The 17568-nt window shown below is 41.8% G+C and overlaps 1 protein-coding gene across 1 annotated transcript in view; it reads left to right on the forward strand.

Annotated features, from left to right (window-relative positions):
* The window catches only part of NALCN (sodium leak channel, non-selective), a 550494-nt gene that overhangs the window by 68106 nt on the left and 464820 nt on the right, over window positions 1-17568 (forward strand). The window contains exon 2 of the mRNA XM_063425294.1: window positions 5407-5541. Coding sequence (XP_063281364.1) covers window positions 5539-5541 — 3 coding nt within the window. The 5' untranslated portion in view covers window positions 5407-5538. The remainder of the gene's footprint in view (window positions 1-5406; window positions 5542-17568) is intronic.

A 17568-nucleotide genomic window follows, 5' to 3' on the forward strand; every position in this document is an offset into this window, starting at 1 on the left:
GTTTTGCACTATTGGTCCCCCCCTTCTCTGCTTTTGTGTTTCATATCCAACCACTGCGATTCCAAAGCGAGAACAGAAGAACATTTACTCAAGGTCTACACTGTACCTATAGAGACTTTCCTTTTTGTGTTATCGTTTTCGTTTATTTTATCCAGCGCACCCTGTATTTGTTGTTTTTTGTTTTCTCCATTTTCTGAAGGGTTTGAGGGTAGCCCTTCCTTTCAGGTGTGCAGCTTTTTTTTCCCCCTTGTGATCAGTACTGTAGCGCTGTTCCCCTCCCACCTTTTCTCACTGCCCTGGGTAACCCAAGCCCTCACGAGTCTCGATTCTGCCCTTGTGGACACCACGTAGAATGCGGATAGGTCTGCGTAGTGCATTCAACATAAACTGTACTACCTGCACTAAGGGGATACTTTTATGGCTAGGTCCGTGCCCCGGGGACGTGTAAGTGAAAAAACCTGGTGCATGAGGCGAAATTATAACACACACCCTGGGCAAAAATAACGTCTTGTTCTAGGCTTAAGGGGCAGCACGGGGCGCCATGAAAGCAGAGGGGTGTCCCTCCCCCGGCGGCATTACTATATACAACGGGGGTGAGATGAGTCGAGGTTGAATCATAGAGGCCATCACAGTGGCCACAGTAAGTAAATGGGAACGAAATATATAATGGCGTTGTAGCGTGCGGGAGGGGGAAAAAGCAACTGCTCGGATCTGGCTCATGGCACCACGTGGCGAGGGCCCCAAGTTGTAGGATATGTGCTATACAAATACTAACTTCGCCCACCCCAGAGGGAAGTATATGGCGTTAGTTAGGTCCCCCGTACCACGTAGGTAACATGTGAGGCAGTTTAAAAAGCATCATACAGTACCCTCGTGGCATGTTCCCAAAAAAGGGGGGGGCGATGGTTTAAGGGCAGCGAGGGTACTGTAGGAGGAGCAGTAGGTTACGCGGCTGCCCGCTACCAATTGGGAAATTCGTGGTAACCTAACCAGCAAAGTGAAGAACGAGGAACATATAAATGCAAATGTGAATATAATAAAGAGAAAAAGCGACTGTTACAAGGAGCAGGAACCATCACCCATAAGGGCGTTTAACTTACAGGTCGCAGATACAGGTTCATGCATACGAAGTCCAGGAATGCACGGCCCAGTCCCCCACCCCATACTGGCCGAAGCAAAGCGGCTCGCTGCGTGCGGCCTGCCAATCAAGCAGCATCCCACCCTCTGTGAGTCCCCAAGACCCGTGTTGCTAGGTGATGTTCTCGGCTTCGGCCCGTTCACCGGTGATCTAGGCCTGTAGGTCATATCCCCCCTTGTGACACGGTGTGGAGTCGCCAAAGGCCAGCAGCAAACAAATGTCCTCTCCTGATGAGTGGGAGAATGTTTTAAGAAGTGGTCCGTGGTCCGCAGGGCAGGGGATCAGCAAGAAAGCGTTAGGGCTTCATTCTTCCGGGCCGTCAGGGCCGCCACGACGTTGCGGGGGGGGTGCAGCGTGTCCCCCTGTGAGGTTCTCTGCCGCCGGGTAAGGTCCGGTGGGGCGAGCAGGTGGGAATTCAAGAATCCAGTTCGGGATGTGGACATGTGGCAGTCCAGCGGACTGTAGAAATCGAGGTACGTCATTAGGCCAGCGTAGCGTGTGCCAGCAGTTCTCGATCCTAGCTTGTAGGCTGAACGGGAAACCCCATTTGTAGGGAATCCGTTTTTCAAGCAGCATGTTCGTCAGGGGTTTCAGCGCCCGACGGGCGTCCAGTGTGAGAGTCGACAGGTCCTGGAACAACCAAACCTGGGTGCCCATGTAGGTGATTGTGCGCTGGGCCCTGGCCGCCCTCATTATGGCGTCTTTCTGTGGGAACGAGGAAAGGCAGCAAATTACGTCTCTGGGTAGGCCGTCTCTCCTGGGGCCCCGTAGAACCCTGTGGGCACGTTCCAATGGAATGTCAGCCGGTGAGTCCTCACCAAGCAGTTGCTTGAAAAGGCCAAGCAATAAATCGCGGGGTAACTCGTCGTCCGCTTCAGGGAGGACCCGCACCCGTATATTGTTACGGCGGCCTCTATTGTCCAGGTCCTCGACCTGTCTACGCATTTCGAGCAGGATATTCCCCTGTCGCGTCGTCGCCAGGTCTGCGGCTTGTTGGTGGTGCGTCGAGTGGAGGCGGTGTTCCTCTAGGTCGGTCACCCTCTGTTCCAGGACCGTTAAGTCTCTACGCACCCCTGCAATCTCCTCTCGGATGATGGTGCGCAGTTCAGTGATCATGGCAGCTTTATCACCCCTCGTAAGCATGTTTGCCGATATGACTGCTAAATCCCTGGACATCTGGGTTAAGGCATCGGCATCGGGTGTTCTCTCCGCGGAGCCAGCCATGCTGCTGGTGCTTGGGGAAGGAGGGGAGGGAGGCGCCATCTTGTCTGCGCCTCGTGTGCCTCCAAGTTGTTGCGGGGTGGACATAAACTCGTCCATGGGACCCAGTCGAAGGTTCGTGTGGGGAGTGGGAGGATGGCGGGGGGTGTTCCGTCTGGGTTTCCCCATGTGGGTCGCGGGTTCTGCTCTGAATTCGGGCTTATGCGGGTTGGGGCCTGGGAGCGAGTGCAGCGTGCGACTTACTCCATGAGTGGTCAAGCCACGCCCCCCGGGTGTGCCAATTTTATGCACCTAAAGTTGCCATGATGTGCCAAGTTTATACATGTAAAACTGATTGCCATAATGTACCAATTTTATGCATCTAAAGCTGCCATAATGTTCCAATTGTATGCCTGTAAAGCTGATTGCCATGGTGTGCCAATTGTAAGCCTCTAAAGCTGATTGCCATGGTATGCCAACTGTATGCCTCTAAAGCGGATTGCTATAGTGTGCCAATTGTATGCCTCTTAAGCTGTTTGCCATGGTGTGCCAGATTTATGCGTCTAAAAGCAATTGCCATGGTGTACATCTAAAGCGGATTGCTATGGTGTGCCAATTGTATGCCTCTAAAGCGGATTGTCTTGGTGTTCACTTTTTCAAATATGCATTAAAAAAAGCAAGTGGGTCTCGAAAAATTACCATTTTGAAAAGTGGGTCTCGGGCCATAAAAGTTTGGGAAGCCCTGATATATACTGTATATACTCGAGTATAAGTGGAGTTTTTCGGCACATTTTTTTGTGCTGAAAAAACCCAACTTGACTTATACTCGAGGCAATGTCTATATTATGGCAACTTACATTGCCATAATACAGACAAGGGGCTGTGTAGGAGGGGGGCTGGCAGAGAACGTTTACTTACCTCTCCTGCAGCTCCTTTCAGCTCCCTCCTCCTCCGGTCCGGTCCGGTCAGCTCCCCTGTCAGCTCACAGTGTAAGTCTCGCGAGAGCCGCGGGGTCATACCGTGGCAACGCTCCGCGCGGGCGCGAGACTTACACTGGGACTTGCAGAGGGAGCTGACCGGACCGGCACGGAGGAGGAGGGAGCTGACAGGAGCTGCTGTGAAGGTAAGTAAACGCTTCCTGCCAGCCCCCCCCCTCCTACACAGCCCATCCACTGGACCACCAGGGAATGAGAGCCCCCCTCCCTGGCCAGCTAACAAGCAGGGATGGGGGACGAATAAAAAAAAAAATGTAAATAATAAAATCCTAATAATAATAAAAAAATATGAATAAAATAAAAAAAATATTACCAATATAACAAAAAAAATTAATATTACAATAATAATAATAAAAATGCCCACCTCCCACCAAGGCTCTGCATCACACACACTGCACTCATACACACACACTGCACTCATACACACAGCATTCATTATATACACACACTGTAAATAAATATTCAATTAATATAATTTTTTTAGGATCTAATTTTATTTAGAAATTTACCAGTTGCTGCTGCATTTCCCACCCTAGTTTTATACTCGAGTCAATAAGTTTTCCCAGTTTTTTGGGGTAAAATTAGGGGCCTCGGCTTATATTCGGGTCGGCTTATACTCTAGTATATACGGTGTGTATACATATACATATACACACACGCACACATAAGTATATATATATATATATATATATATATTTCTTTTTGGGAGGGGGGGGGGGATTTACTAAGCCTTCTAGTATATCAAGAGGGGACATTTATTAATTAGAAAGGGCCATACATAGTGGTGTATTGGTTCCAGGTGGAGCTGGATTCAATTGTTACATCATATATCCAATGTCATAAAAGTTTTAATGCTTATTACTGTACAAAAATGTTTTTTTCTAATCTTAGGAATAGTTTTAGACCTGATGAGCAATTAAGATTATCGGCATGATGCATCACTTTCCTCTAAATGTCGGAAAATAAGCAAAATTAATATCTTCTGCCTCTAGAAATGTAACTATGTAAAGACTCATGGCTGTGAGATGTTAAACTTTGTAATGCAATAAGGATGCTGTGAAATAAAAGAAAGACAGAGGATTTGGTAAAGTCTGGTGTTAGGAACTGTGCCTTAATATTTCTACATCAAACTTTTAAAAAAGCTGGAATTTTGCATGTCTTGGCGCAGTCAGCCCTGCTGTAACCAGAGGTCACCTTATTTTATTCAATCTTAAATTATTCAATCTATCCCATACTACTTATTTTAGAAAAAAAATCTGTGTGTAAAAAGTTTGTATAGTAAAATTAAAAGGACACTATAGACACCAAAACATATTTAGCTTAATGAAGCAGTTTTTGTGTATAGATTATGTCTCTGAAGTTTCACTGCTCAATTATCTGCCATTTAAAAGTTAAATCACTTCTGTTTCTGTATATGCAGCCCTAGCCACACTTTTCCTGGCTGTGGCTGTGACTGACACAGCCTGCATGAAAACAAAATGGTTCAATCATTAATCAGATGTAACTTACTTTAAAACTTTTAATCTACTGCTCTATAAATTGAACTTTAATTACATACAGGAGTCTCCTACAGGGTCTTGTAAGCTAGTAACAGTGTAGGAGATAAGAATTTCTAAATTAAACAGAATTTGCAATAAAGGAAGTGTAAATATTAGATGATTCTTTACAGGAAGTATTGAGAAAGACTGTGTAGGTCACTTGCAGGGAGGTGTGAGTAGCGCTGTATATACAAAGTGATGTAACTCCTAAATGGCAGAGAACTGAACAGTGAGCCTGTAGAGGCATGATCTATACACCAAAACTTCTTCATTAAGCTATAGTGTGACTATGGTGTCCCTTAAACTATAATTGGTTTGGCAAGTTTTAATGTATTTAAATCATCATGATGTTTGTTTTGTCACCTGTTCTGCCTGGGTGTTTGTCAGCCTCCATTTCACCGTATTTCAGTGTTGGTAGTGGCGAGGGGTTGGATGTTGTTTATGGGTTTTTTTGTGATTTTTGGTGGGTGGCTAAATTAAAGTGGGAGGTCAACAGCACCCTGTGAACACTGCCCACTCCCTACCTTCATGTCAGCTGCAGAGCATGGAAGTGAGCTTGCTGTTCCTTCTGTAATCTAACGACGTCAGCAAAGCATCGCAGAAAGGAGGCAAGGAGAGGCAGACGGACTTAAGGGAATAGAGAAGAGCTACAGAAAAACAAAGCGGCATGGTATGTGGTGCTGTTTTTATCTATGTCAAACTTTATGTTTATGCTGTTTGCAGTGCAAGTGGTGAATTTGTAAACTTGTAGAAATATACAGCATGTTTAGAATATCAAACTGAAATACTGACAGATAACATGTCCATTCTCACAGCTACAAATCAATGCAAATCTATGTGCCAGCAGCATATTTTGTTTTATCTTCTTCCATTCTGTCATGTCATTTTCAGCCTTTCAGCACCTTCTACGCACTGATTTCATTTACCATCTCGCTTTCTTTCTCAAGTGCCACAATCCACAATCTCATCCTAATGTGCTTCTCTGTTCCATCATATATGCTTGCAAGCATTGGTTTCAGAAGCAAAACAGCTCACCCGGACCACAGAATATTAGTAGAGTTGTATACTTGCCTAACATATTAAAAGTTCACTACATTACAGGTTCTCCTTAATTGAAATCTCCCCATTGAATGTGTAATGTATCATAGATCTAAATGATATATTCATTGTAAAGTTTATAGAAATAGACATTACTTAACTTCCTCTACCTGCCATGTCTTAAACACACCACTGGTACCACATGCACTCTGCTTTGCTGTACCAAGCAAAATAATGGCTTCTTTGACAGCATTTTTGTGTTTGCACAGGGAGAAGCCATAGAGAGTAACTATAGCAACCGCAGCGCATGGGCTGTAGTTGTTATGCCAGAGAGCCAGGACAGCTTGTAGGAGGTCTCTCCTGTTATCACTGCCAGCCAGTTCATCAGTATATAGTTCTGTGCTTAAGAATTGATTGACTGGTGGGTAAGGGACCTTCTTTCGAATAGATTTTCTCCTAATCTATAGATTTGCTAACAGTTTTGCTAGCCCAATGTATAGGTGGAATTTAATGTGCTATTCATTAAAAATGCTAAAAAGTTGTGTGCTCTATTAGTGGCACACTTTTTATCACTGTCCTTGCAATTCTTTTTACAAAGTCCATTCTTCCTTTTATTCTAATATTTTGGTGCCGTGTTGTTCCATTCTTTTCCATAATATCTCTCAATCTTTGACAACCAATTCAAACAAGTCTCCTTAATCCTCTTCTTCCACGTCTTCACTTCCATTGCCCATTTGTTGGCAAAACATAATCTAAGTGTGTCAAACTGTGTGTAAATCTTAATGGAATAACATTCACAGTGCTGCTGTTGGGGCAATTGCCTGTTTTGAACTTTCTATAGTAATTTATTCTTATTAATAGAATCCCTCAAAAGAAAAAGTAGTTGAGAATTATTGGGCAATTCATATTTTATTGTGAATATGCAAATGAACAACATTTCTTATTATTATTTTTAAGTTACAGGTGTATGTATATATATTGCATTTAAATGTTCTTGTTTCTAACAAATAGTTTTTGTTTCTGGACTTTTGCATATTTCTGCACGTTATACAGGTAGCATAATCATATTTTCATAAGAATTATACATATATTTATGTCAATATGTGTGTGTAATGCTACTGTGACTATATATTAGCCTATATACAGCTGGTACTTTATTATTTTTGCATGAAACTACAACAAATTGTGCTCTTAGACGAGATGTATCAACATTTTGCTGGAAATATAATACAGGGCAGTTCAAAAAGTTTACTTTTTAAACACTGTGAGTCGTATAGATTAGTGATATTGATGTCAATTTTCTTTTACAATTTCAAAGAAAGTGCAATGTATTTGTAAAAACACAGAAAAAAATACCATTAATTTTGGTACATATTTTGGAACACTAAAGTCATATGAATATACACAAATCAGCCCCACTGTGAACTTAGTTGAGATGTCTACTTATTAAAAACATAAATTTCATATTCAAAGAGTTTCCAGATTAATACATTTATAGTCTCAAAATACTAACTTTGAAACTTTCAAACTTTAATGCACTTGTAATTTATGGTATCAGATATTAACTGATACCATAAATTGATTAACTGATTAACTGAGGCATATGATGCATATTCAAGATCAAAAATATTTTTTTCAAGACATAGAGAGGAGAAATACTGAGACAGCCACTCCAGAAAGGGACAGGTTTGACATAATCATAGGGTTCAGTGGATTGGGGGAACAGATAGGACAAGAGACAGAGTACATAGAGTAACACATAGATTGCTCAGATGAAGAGAACTGTTGGGCAACATCCTGGCAAATGGGATACTATTATTTAGAAGGAATTAAAAGAGAAAGATTCAGAGCCAGGTGGAAACAGCCAAGCTGAGTTGGCTAGAATCCCTAGAAGATCGTCATGAACAGGTAGACAGATAGCAAGTGTATTGTCAACAGAAGAGTGGAAGCACTGCAATCCAGCTCCACAAGCTGAATGGGAGGATATGCTGCAATGCAAAGTGTCTGCAGGTGATATCAGAGGCCTCTCAAATGAAATGGACATGGATGAAGCATAAGGCTAATCACATCTGGTAAGTGGCACTACATTAACAGCTAGGAAATTGCAAATTACTGTGGAGATACAGGCAGTGCCATAGAAAGAGCCTGTTGCAAATCAATCTATCACCAAGTCTAAAGTGCACACTTTTCATTAATGCTTGTCTTTGAAATAATTTTAAGCAGGGTAGGGCAGGGGTAGTGGGACAAAAAAAATAGGCCTGGCCTATGATTCAGAATTCGAGAATTAGGATTACGAGGCTTGGGACATAAAGCAAAAAGGCTAATTTTACTTACAAATTCTTTTGCATACGTAGTTACGGTGCTTGGAGTGTCTCAATAATCAAATATTAGTGAAAGAGATAAAATAAGTAGCAGTGCCTTGGAAAATTCCTCAAAATCAAGATGGTATATATGGTGAAATCAGGAGAAACATATGGTGTAGTATATCAGAACTTCAAAAAAAGTAAAAAGAAAAAAAAAGAAAAAAGGAAATACACTTACAGTGCTTGGGCGGTATAATCCCCACCTTCCTATTGTCTTGGTCCAACACAATATGATTTAGACATACAACACACACAGAACTAGAATGCCAGGATAGTGTAGTTTGTAAAAAAAAAGATCAAATTGAATAATAGGTATATTAAAAATGCACATTCACATTTATTGGAGTCTTTATTGGAGTGGAAAATACCCATTTTGGGATATAGATGCATACATCTTTCTCTGGTGTGGGTAGATAAAATCCTTACGTTGATATAAAAACAGGAAATAAAATATAGTACTCACATTAGAAAGAGTAAACAATGGTTTTGCTCAATCCAAAATGCTTAGATGATGTATTCTCCACCAAAGGTGTTCCACCAACCAGCAGGCAAAAAGTAAGAAACTAGTAAGACAAAGCATTTATGAACAACTTTTAGTTGCCAAATCTGATGATGTCGTTTACCAACAAATATGTGCCCGATAAACTGAATTAAATCACCTCATCTGATATTATTAATGTAAAGTATAGGTTTTAATATTAAAACAGATATTTATCAAATCCTGTTATGCCTTTAATTTAACCAATCTGATCCAATAAAAGGCTTATCTTGAGCTGAGAAACTGCCGTAGTCCTCTCCCATTCAATGCTTGTCTGTGAAGGCAGAAAGCATCTGCCTCAGTGCTTCTGTATGAGAAGAATTTGATTGTCTAGGACAGGGGTAGGCAACCTACGGCACTAGTGCCATGCACGGCACTCAAGGTGTTTTTGCACGGCACTCAAGGCTGCTAGAGCCAAACAGGCTCTGGCCTATCAGGAGTCCCAGTAAAACTTCAGATATCTGCTAATGCGAAGAGGTGGTGAAGGACAATCCTCAATTTATGCATTACAGCACATAGATGAAGTGATCTCAGATCACTTCCTCCCAGCACTTGTGAATGGGACTCCACACTGTAGTAGAGCAGCCCGCAGCTGGTGTTGCAGCTCCTGTACCTGGCCAGCCTGGTCCCCACTGGAACCCAGGGAAGCCACCCACACTGCTAGATATACACAGAAATGCAGAATAACAGCCCACACACAAACATACACACAATCCCCACAAAAGCAACACCACAAACAATCCACATACATGCACACAACCCCACATGCAGCCGCTCACATGCAATACCCCAAACAGCCCCCACCCACTACCAAACACACAATCTGACATATCCATTAACATACAATTCCACAAGCAGCACTCATACACGGCCCACATTCATATGTATCATACACAATACCATAAACTACTAATGAACATATACAATATAATAGCTCATATATGCACAAATACAACGATACAAAGCAATTACAGTAAAAATAACACAAGCAGAATACGGCAGCATACACACCTCAATTTAAAAAAATAGGATCGGGATATCACAATCCTATATCGGCACAGTGCTGCTAAAAGGTTGCCTACCCCTGGTCTAGGAGATCATCAGTACGGATAATCTCCTGGTGAGCAGATCAAAGCTACAGCATGGGATACTCTTACCCCTAGAATTTAGGGTAAGTTAACTTTATTTAAGAAAAACGTAGGGGAGCAAAAAGGGACAGGAGATACAACACTCCTTTATGAATAAATGTATTTGTAATCGATGTTCAGTAAAATATGAACGGGTGAGTAAGTGTAGCATTGAATAGGCCCGTGACCGGCTTGGTTTATAAAAAAATAATTAAAAAAACATTATATATATATATATGTATATATATATATATATATATATAAAAAAAACAACGAATCTTGCACTCCACCTGTCCAGTAGTTCAATGCCCGGTGCTTGTCAGACAAAATATACAACAACTTCCAAAGATAGCACTCCAAGGTCTTGATAAAAATTAACTTTTATTTTTTTTGCTAAAACGACAAAGTGTCAACGTTTCAGCCTGATCCCCTCAGGCTTTCGTCAGGACATACTGTGCAAATACAAAAAACCCACATTATATACCTTAAATAAAATGTTAACTCACCACACTTGTGACACCTCTGACTCCATGGACGCCCGGACTGGGACTGCCGCGGGCTACCCGACGTACGTCCGCAGCCGCACGGCGTCACGCTCAATCACGCGGCCAAGGGTCATCACCATAGTGACCTATACTAACATAAACAAACCACATATGGGTCTCAAGTTAAAAGCAATACACATAGCTGCTTCACGCTAGGGAGATGAAAACAATCATTTCGATCGAAAAACACCCCACTGGCAGTACAGAATGCTGGCTACTGAACTAATGTCCACATCCAAAAAAATACATAATAAGCTCTTAAATCATTAAGCTGCGGAATAACAAAATTTAAAGCAACTATGCAGATGCAAGATCAGAGCTTTTACTTCAAGGAAATTTATGCCATATACCTAAATAAATTAGGCATAATCATGACTATGTCTGAACTGGCCGTTATAGGGAAAAAAAAGGGGAAAATCACCTAACTAGTTTGTATAACATATTTGATTTATAGTTCACATGGCACATTGTGAATGGGACTGAAAATTTGAATGGCGGTAACTCATAATGATCCCCAGTAGTTTCAATAAGTTCCACCTTAAGTCAAGGAATCACCAATTACCTAAACCGCATAAACAGTACCCCACTTATTGCCAAGGTCTATCTGCATATTAACATTCTATCAAATATAGCATATCGTCATCGTGATGAAATGAAATTCAGGGATGAAGAAACAATGTCATAAAAGAAATCAACAAATACAAATACAACACCATTTTTATGCCACCATGGGACCCAAGAGAGGATGCCTATCCCTCAGGGTGGGCATCTACTTCTCACCCCATATTTGTGGCTTCTTATGTGGGTAAACGTAGTTTTAAGAGAAACATAGGTGTATATGTCTAACCCACAGGGTGGACATCACACACCCCATCTCATCCATACTACTTAGATAGTATCCCCATTGGATTTGTTATAGAAAAAAACGTCCTCCAACAGTACTTTCAAAAAAAGAGAGAGCTTGTTATAAAAATGCAGATAGAGTATATTTCTCATTTAAACCTTCAGGATAAACTGTTCTCAAGGTCCTAATCCAAAATAGTTCACCTGGTAACAACATTTTCTTGCGATCCCCTCCCCTCCTAGGTGGTGGTACATGATCAATTGCCATGAGTTTTAAAGTCGGTAAAGTGTGGCCCTTCTCCAAAAAATGTTTGGCCACCGGCAAATCCGATTTCTGGTCTCTGTACGCCACTCGTATGCTGGATCTATGGTTACGAATGCGTTCTCTCAGGGGCAGGTCGGTCTTACCAATGTAGGTGAGCCCACAGGGACACGTTAGCCTGTATACTACATAATCCGTGGTACAAGTTAGTCGATGCCTGATGATATACTTTTTTCCTGTATGAGGATGAGAGAAGAATTTTCCCGATAGCATGTGTCCACACGTGACACAGCCCAAACACTTATAACAACCCAGGTTCGAAGAGCCCTGTTTCTGCTCGTAACAGTGTATCGGGTCTGTCTTGACTAATAAGTCTTTCAAGTTCTTATTTCTCCTATAACACATCATGGGTCGCTCACGAAATGGTTCTGGTAACGAAGTGTCATTTCCCAAAATTCTCCAATTTTTCTCAATCATCTGTTTAAATTTTAGGGAAGCTGTAGTATACGTGGTTGGAAAAACCAATCTTTTTGTTGATGAAGCATCTGGCTCGACCTGTGTTGTATGGCACCTATCCAGGGCTTTACGTAGTATCTGATCACTGTAGCCCCGTTGATGAAACTTATCCCACATCATTTTTAATTGTTCCTCAGCTTTATTTGGATCCGAATTATTCCTCACCACCCTCAAAAATTGTGAATATGGTAGAGATTGTTTGAGGGCATTCGGATGGAAACTATTCGCCTGGAGTAAAGTATTGCGGTCAGTAGTTTTTGAGTAGAGTGTGTATGCCAACTTGGTGCCTTCTCTCATAACCCTTACATCTAAGAAATCTACTGTATATGGGTCTACCGTCATGGTTAATTCTACATTCGATGTACATGAATTAATGTATTGGACCATGGATTCTGCAGTACTGTTGTCTCCCTTGATGATCATAAAGACATCATCGATGTAGCGGCTGTATAGTAAGATGATATCTTTAAAAGGCTCCAATATGTATTGTGTTTCAAACTCAAACATGAATCCATTCGCATACATTGGAGCCATGGCCGCTCCCATAGATGTTCCTGCTGACTGTCTGTACCAATCAAATTCAAAACGAAAGTAGTTCTGTGTCAAAACCAATTCCAGAATTTGCATGACGTATTCAATTGGAGGACCCATATACTTGTCCGAGGACGAAAGAATCCGTTCCATGGCCTGGACTCCCCCTGAATGGGGTATGATAGTATATAAATTTTTTACATCACATGTCACTAGTGATATTGACCCGGCTGGTAAGGAAATCATAGAAATCATATCAATGAAACTAGGCGTATCCTTGATATATGTTGGAAGATGTTGGATCGTTTTCTTAAATAAAAAGTCAAGCCATTTTGCCAAAGGTTCTAAGATGCCCCCCACCGCCGACACAATTGGTCTCCCCGGTGGGTCTTGTAGATATATATATATACACACACACACACACATATATATATATATATATTTCTATATCAGTGGGTGGTTGTGTGTGACTATATGGTTGTATGTGGCTGGATGAATGTGATTAGATATGTGTTTATACGTGACAAGGTGCATGGCAGGGGAATGGAGAGTATAGGGAAGAGAATAGGGTGGGTTCATATTTGAAACAAATTCATCCGCTTATAGTAATGTGTTTGATGGTATTTACCGTCCTGAGAGGAAGTTTTGCCCATCTACAGGCCGCTGCGGATCTATGCCACTTTATAGCCCCATGACCGTCTACGCTGAGGATGAAGTTTTGGGGTCAAAGGCTGACTACGGCCAATCGGAATAACAGGATGCGTTATTTAAACTTATATATACATTCTCTCATTGCCCTGTCTGTCAGGGTGGCGGTCTGGTGCCCGGGACCCAAACACTGTCCGGGCTGTGGTGCGAGGACCGGGACCCAGTATGCCTGATGTTCAAAGTAGGAGTCACAGTGTGGAGGTGGATTAGCAGGGTCTGGTGCAGGGTAACCGCACGCCCTCTAGTGTTGAGCACCAGCGTTTGTGCAGCCACATACTAAAATCCAGGTTCCAGGAACTAGGAGCAGAAATTAAGCAGGCCTCTCAGAGCTGAATAGGGAGGCTCTGCAGCAGGAATGTATCCAGTACAGAAAACAAAGCAAGACTAGGATAGACACCAAACAAGAGACAGAACTAGTAGAACCCAGAACCAGAGAAGGATAGGAAGCTAAACCCAGAACAAGTACACAATATATTAGGGAAACATAGACATAACATGGGCAGGACAGGACAGGACAGTACACGGACTGGGAATACAAACTAAAACAAGACAAGATATGAATAGGCAAAACAAAAGGAGAAATAACTAAGTACTATATATGAAAATCATGGGGATTTAGTCACATTATATGATCATACATTGCATAAGCCTGCCAACAACACCAATGTACCCCATATATATCTGGCAGGCCCTACTCTGCCTAATGCAAGCTAAACAAACCAAAGAAAACACACATAGTACTTACCTGCAAGAAAGGGCAGAAGACTTTAGCAGCTGCCTGCAGGAACACTGAAACAAAAGGATTGATGGAAAACAAACGGGTGTGGCAACATAAAACAAACATTTAAATGAATCCAAGGGACTGGGAATTCCAGGGACGGAATAAAATGAATGAACCCAGAACCCACCTTAAAGAAAACCAGACATAGAATAGAAAAACAGAAAAACTAAACAAGAATTGTAAAAAGAGTACTGGATACCAAAAGCCATTGCCAGAATGATCCGCAGCTAGAAACAGGATGTGACACTGCCGTGGTTTCTGCCTGTTGGTAATCCGAGAATGCGTTCCTGATCTTGATTTTGGTATTTGACTTTGGCTTTTTTCTGACTTCCCTGATTTCTGGCATCCTTGACTTTTGTCTTTCTCTCATTGTTGTGTCTGATTCTGTATCCCTGACCTCGGCTAGTGTCTGACTACTTTTGGATACGTTAAGTCTGGCCATTCTAAGGTCCGGTTAGACATTATCCTTAGTCCTAGGTGTGACACAATTCTGTGTGCGGGATCAATGAGTAATCCTGACATTACGTCAGGGCCATAGATCCTCATAATTGTGTCAGCACATAGCTGCTTGATAGAGAAAGCTAGAGGAGAATGATCACCATATGGATCAGTTTGCCCACGCTTACAGTGCGCTTCTTACCCAAACAGCGCACCTACAGCCTGAGACGCCTCCGCCTAATGTACCTCCACTTATAGTACATAAGGCACCTACTATCTCCTCATCTCCTCCCCTGCATTTTGATGGGAATATTCAAAAATGCCGGGGATTTCTGAATCAAATTAAATACCATTTTGAGGCATCACAGGGATCATTCCCCTCAGATAGAGCTAAGATTGGTTACCTAATGAACCAACTTAAAGGTAAAGCCTTAGCTTGGACCAATCCGTTATGGGAGAGTAATAGGAGTATTGCACATAATTACCAGGAATTCCTTACGGAATTCAAATTATCATTCAAACCTTTAGGCAGGGAGGATGATACCTCCACTGCCTTAATGCATATTAAACAAAGGAATTGGTCTCAGATTATGCCATCGAATTTCGCACCTTGGCTTCTGAGGTAGACTGGACTAACAGATTAATAGCTGCTTTTAAAAAAGGATTATCCGAGAACATACTTGACGAAATTGCTGCCAAAGATCTACTGAAAAGATTAAACAAATTTATTACCTTTGTGATGCAGATTAATAATAAACTTAGGACCAGAGAAATTACTAGAAGCAGAACCAGACGTATGATCTTATCATTAGCACCTCGATTCTCCAAACCTCCGGGTATGATCTGAACCCGAACCTATGCAACTAGGGGTTACGAGATTGTCTGAGGCAGAGAAATATTATAGGAGAAGAGAGGGTCTATGCTTATATTGTGGCAAAAAAGGACCTTAAGGGGACAGGTCTTAGGTGTGATGGATACGTCCTCTAGTAATAACCAAAGTAGATTTCTCCTTGACACTGTCGCACTTTGCAACAAGAAAAATGTTTCATGCAAAGCCCTGGTAGACTCCGGTGCGGCAGGTAACTTTATTGACATGTATTTTGTTAAAAAACACTCTATACCTGTCAAAGAGAAATCTTCACCTCTGGTGGTTGAGGCTATAGACGGGAGACCTTTCTTTCAACCCCTGATTACCCACGAGACCTTGCCTATCTGAATCAGTATAGGAGCATTACATAAATAGTTCCTTACATTTCAGACAATCGCTTCCCCTTTGTGTCCCATCATATTAGGATTCTCTTGGCTCGTCAAGCACAACCTTTATATTGACTGGGCCAAAGGGGAAATACTGGAATGGGGCGCAGACTGTCAGGAGGGTTGTATATCACCTCTTACTAAAAGAGTTACTTTACCTACTGTTACACCCACTACCCCCGGAATACCCATGCAGTATTGGGAGGTTAGGGAAGTGTTCAGTTAAAGTCAAACTGATGTTCTACCTCCACATAGATCATATAATTGTTCCATTGGTCTGTTGCCTGGGGCCATGCCTCCTAAAAGGGCGGTTTATGCTCTATCCCCACAAGAGAGTAAAATCATGGAGGAGTACATCAGAGATGCCTTAAGTAAGGGTCACATACAATAATCATCATTCCTTACTGGTGCAGGTTGCATTTTCGTGTCTAAAAAGGATGGAGAATTACGTCCCCTATAGGGGATTAAACAAAATCACCATAAAAAATGCCTGCCCCACTTCCCTTATCTCTGAATTGTTTGACAGACTCCAGGGTGCTAAGTTCTTTACCAAACTTACCTCAGGAGTGCATACAATTTGATCAGGATCAAGAATGATCACGAGTGGAAAACGGCACTATGAAAATCTTGTTATGCCCTTCGGGTTATGTAATGCCCCGGCCGTATTTCAGGACTTCATTAACGATGTGTTAAGGGATTATATTTACTCTTTTGCACTTGTATACCATGATGATATCCTTGCTTATTCACCGACCTCCAGATCCATCATGATCATGTTAACCCCTTAAGGACCAAACTTCTGGAATAAAAGGGAATCATGACAAGTCACACATGTCATGTGTCCTTAAGGGGTTAACCCCTTAAGGACCAAACTTCTGGAATAAAAGGGAATCATGACATGTCACACATGTCATGTGTCCTTAAGGGGTTAAACAAGTGTTACAAACTTTACTCAAGATTGGTCTTTATTGTAAACTTCAGAAAGGCATGTTTGATCAACTTGAAGTACAGTTTTTGGGGTATAATATAATATATCAACCTCTGGTTTCCAGATGGATCCTCGCAAACTAGAGGCTGTTCTACACTGGCCATTAACCAATGGGTTAAAAGCGATTCAAAGGTTCATTGGTTTCTCCAATTATTACAGGTGGTTTCTAAAAGGGTTCTCTTCAGTATTAGCCCCCATCACCAATATGACACACAAAGGGGCTAATTGCAATATATGATCCAAAGAAGCCAAAGAGGCTTTTGAACGTCTCAAAATTTTTTTGCTTCCGCAGACTTATTGATACATCCTGATACTAGCAAGGCTTTCATACTGGAGGTTGATGCCTCCGAGACAGGGGTCGGGGCTGGTCTTTCCCAGAGAGAGAGAGAGAGAGTCAGGATACCCCTTTACATCCTTGTGGTTACTTCTCCAGAAAAATGTCTCCAGCTAAGCGTAATTATGACCTAGGTAACAGAGAACTATTGGCCATTATTTTGAAGCTCAAGGAGTGGCAACATCTTTTGGAGGGTTCCAAGGAACTGATAACTGATCACAAAAATCTGGCCTATATTGGTGATGCCAAACGTCTGTCTTCTAGACAAGCTAGACGGTCTCTATTTTTGTCCCGCTTTAACTTTATTATTACTTACAGACCTGATCCTAAAAATTTTAAAGCTGACGCCTTATCTAAACAATTTGATGAAGAGTCAGAACTAGAACAAGAGACGTCAACCATTATTCCTCCTGAGTGTATCATAGCATCCA

The sequence above is a fragment of the Pelobates fuscus genome, chromosome 1, assembly GCF_036172605.1.
Source record: "Pelobates fuscus isolate aPelFus1 chromosome 1, aPelFus1.pri, whole genome shotgun sequence".
Classification (NCBI taxonomy): domain Eukaryota; kingdom Metazoa; phylum Chordata; class Amphibia; order Anura; family Pelobatidae; genus Pelobates; species Pelobates fuscus.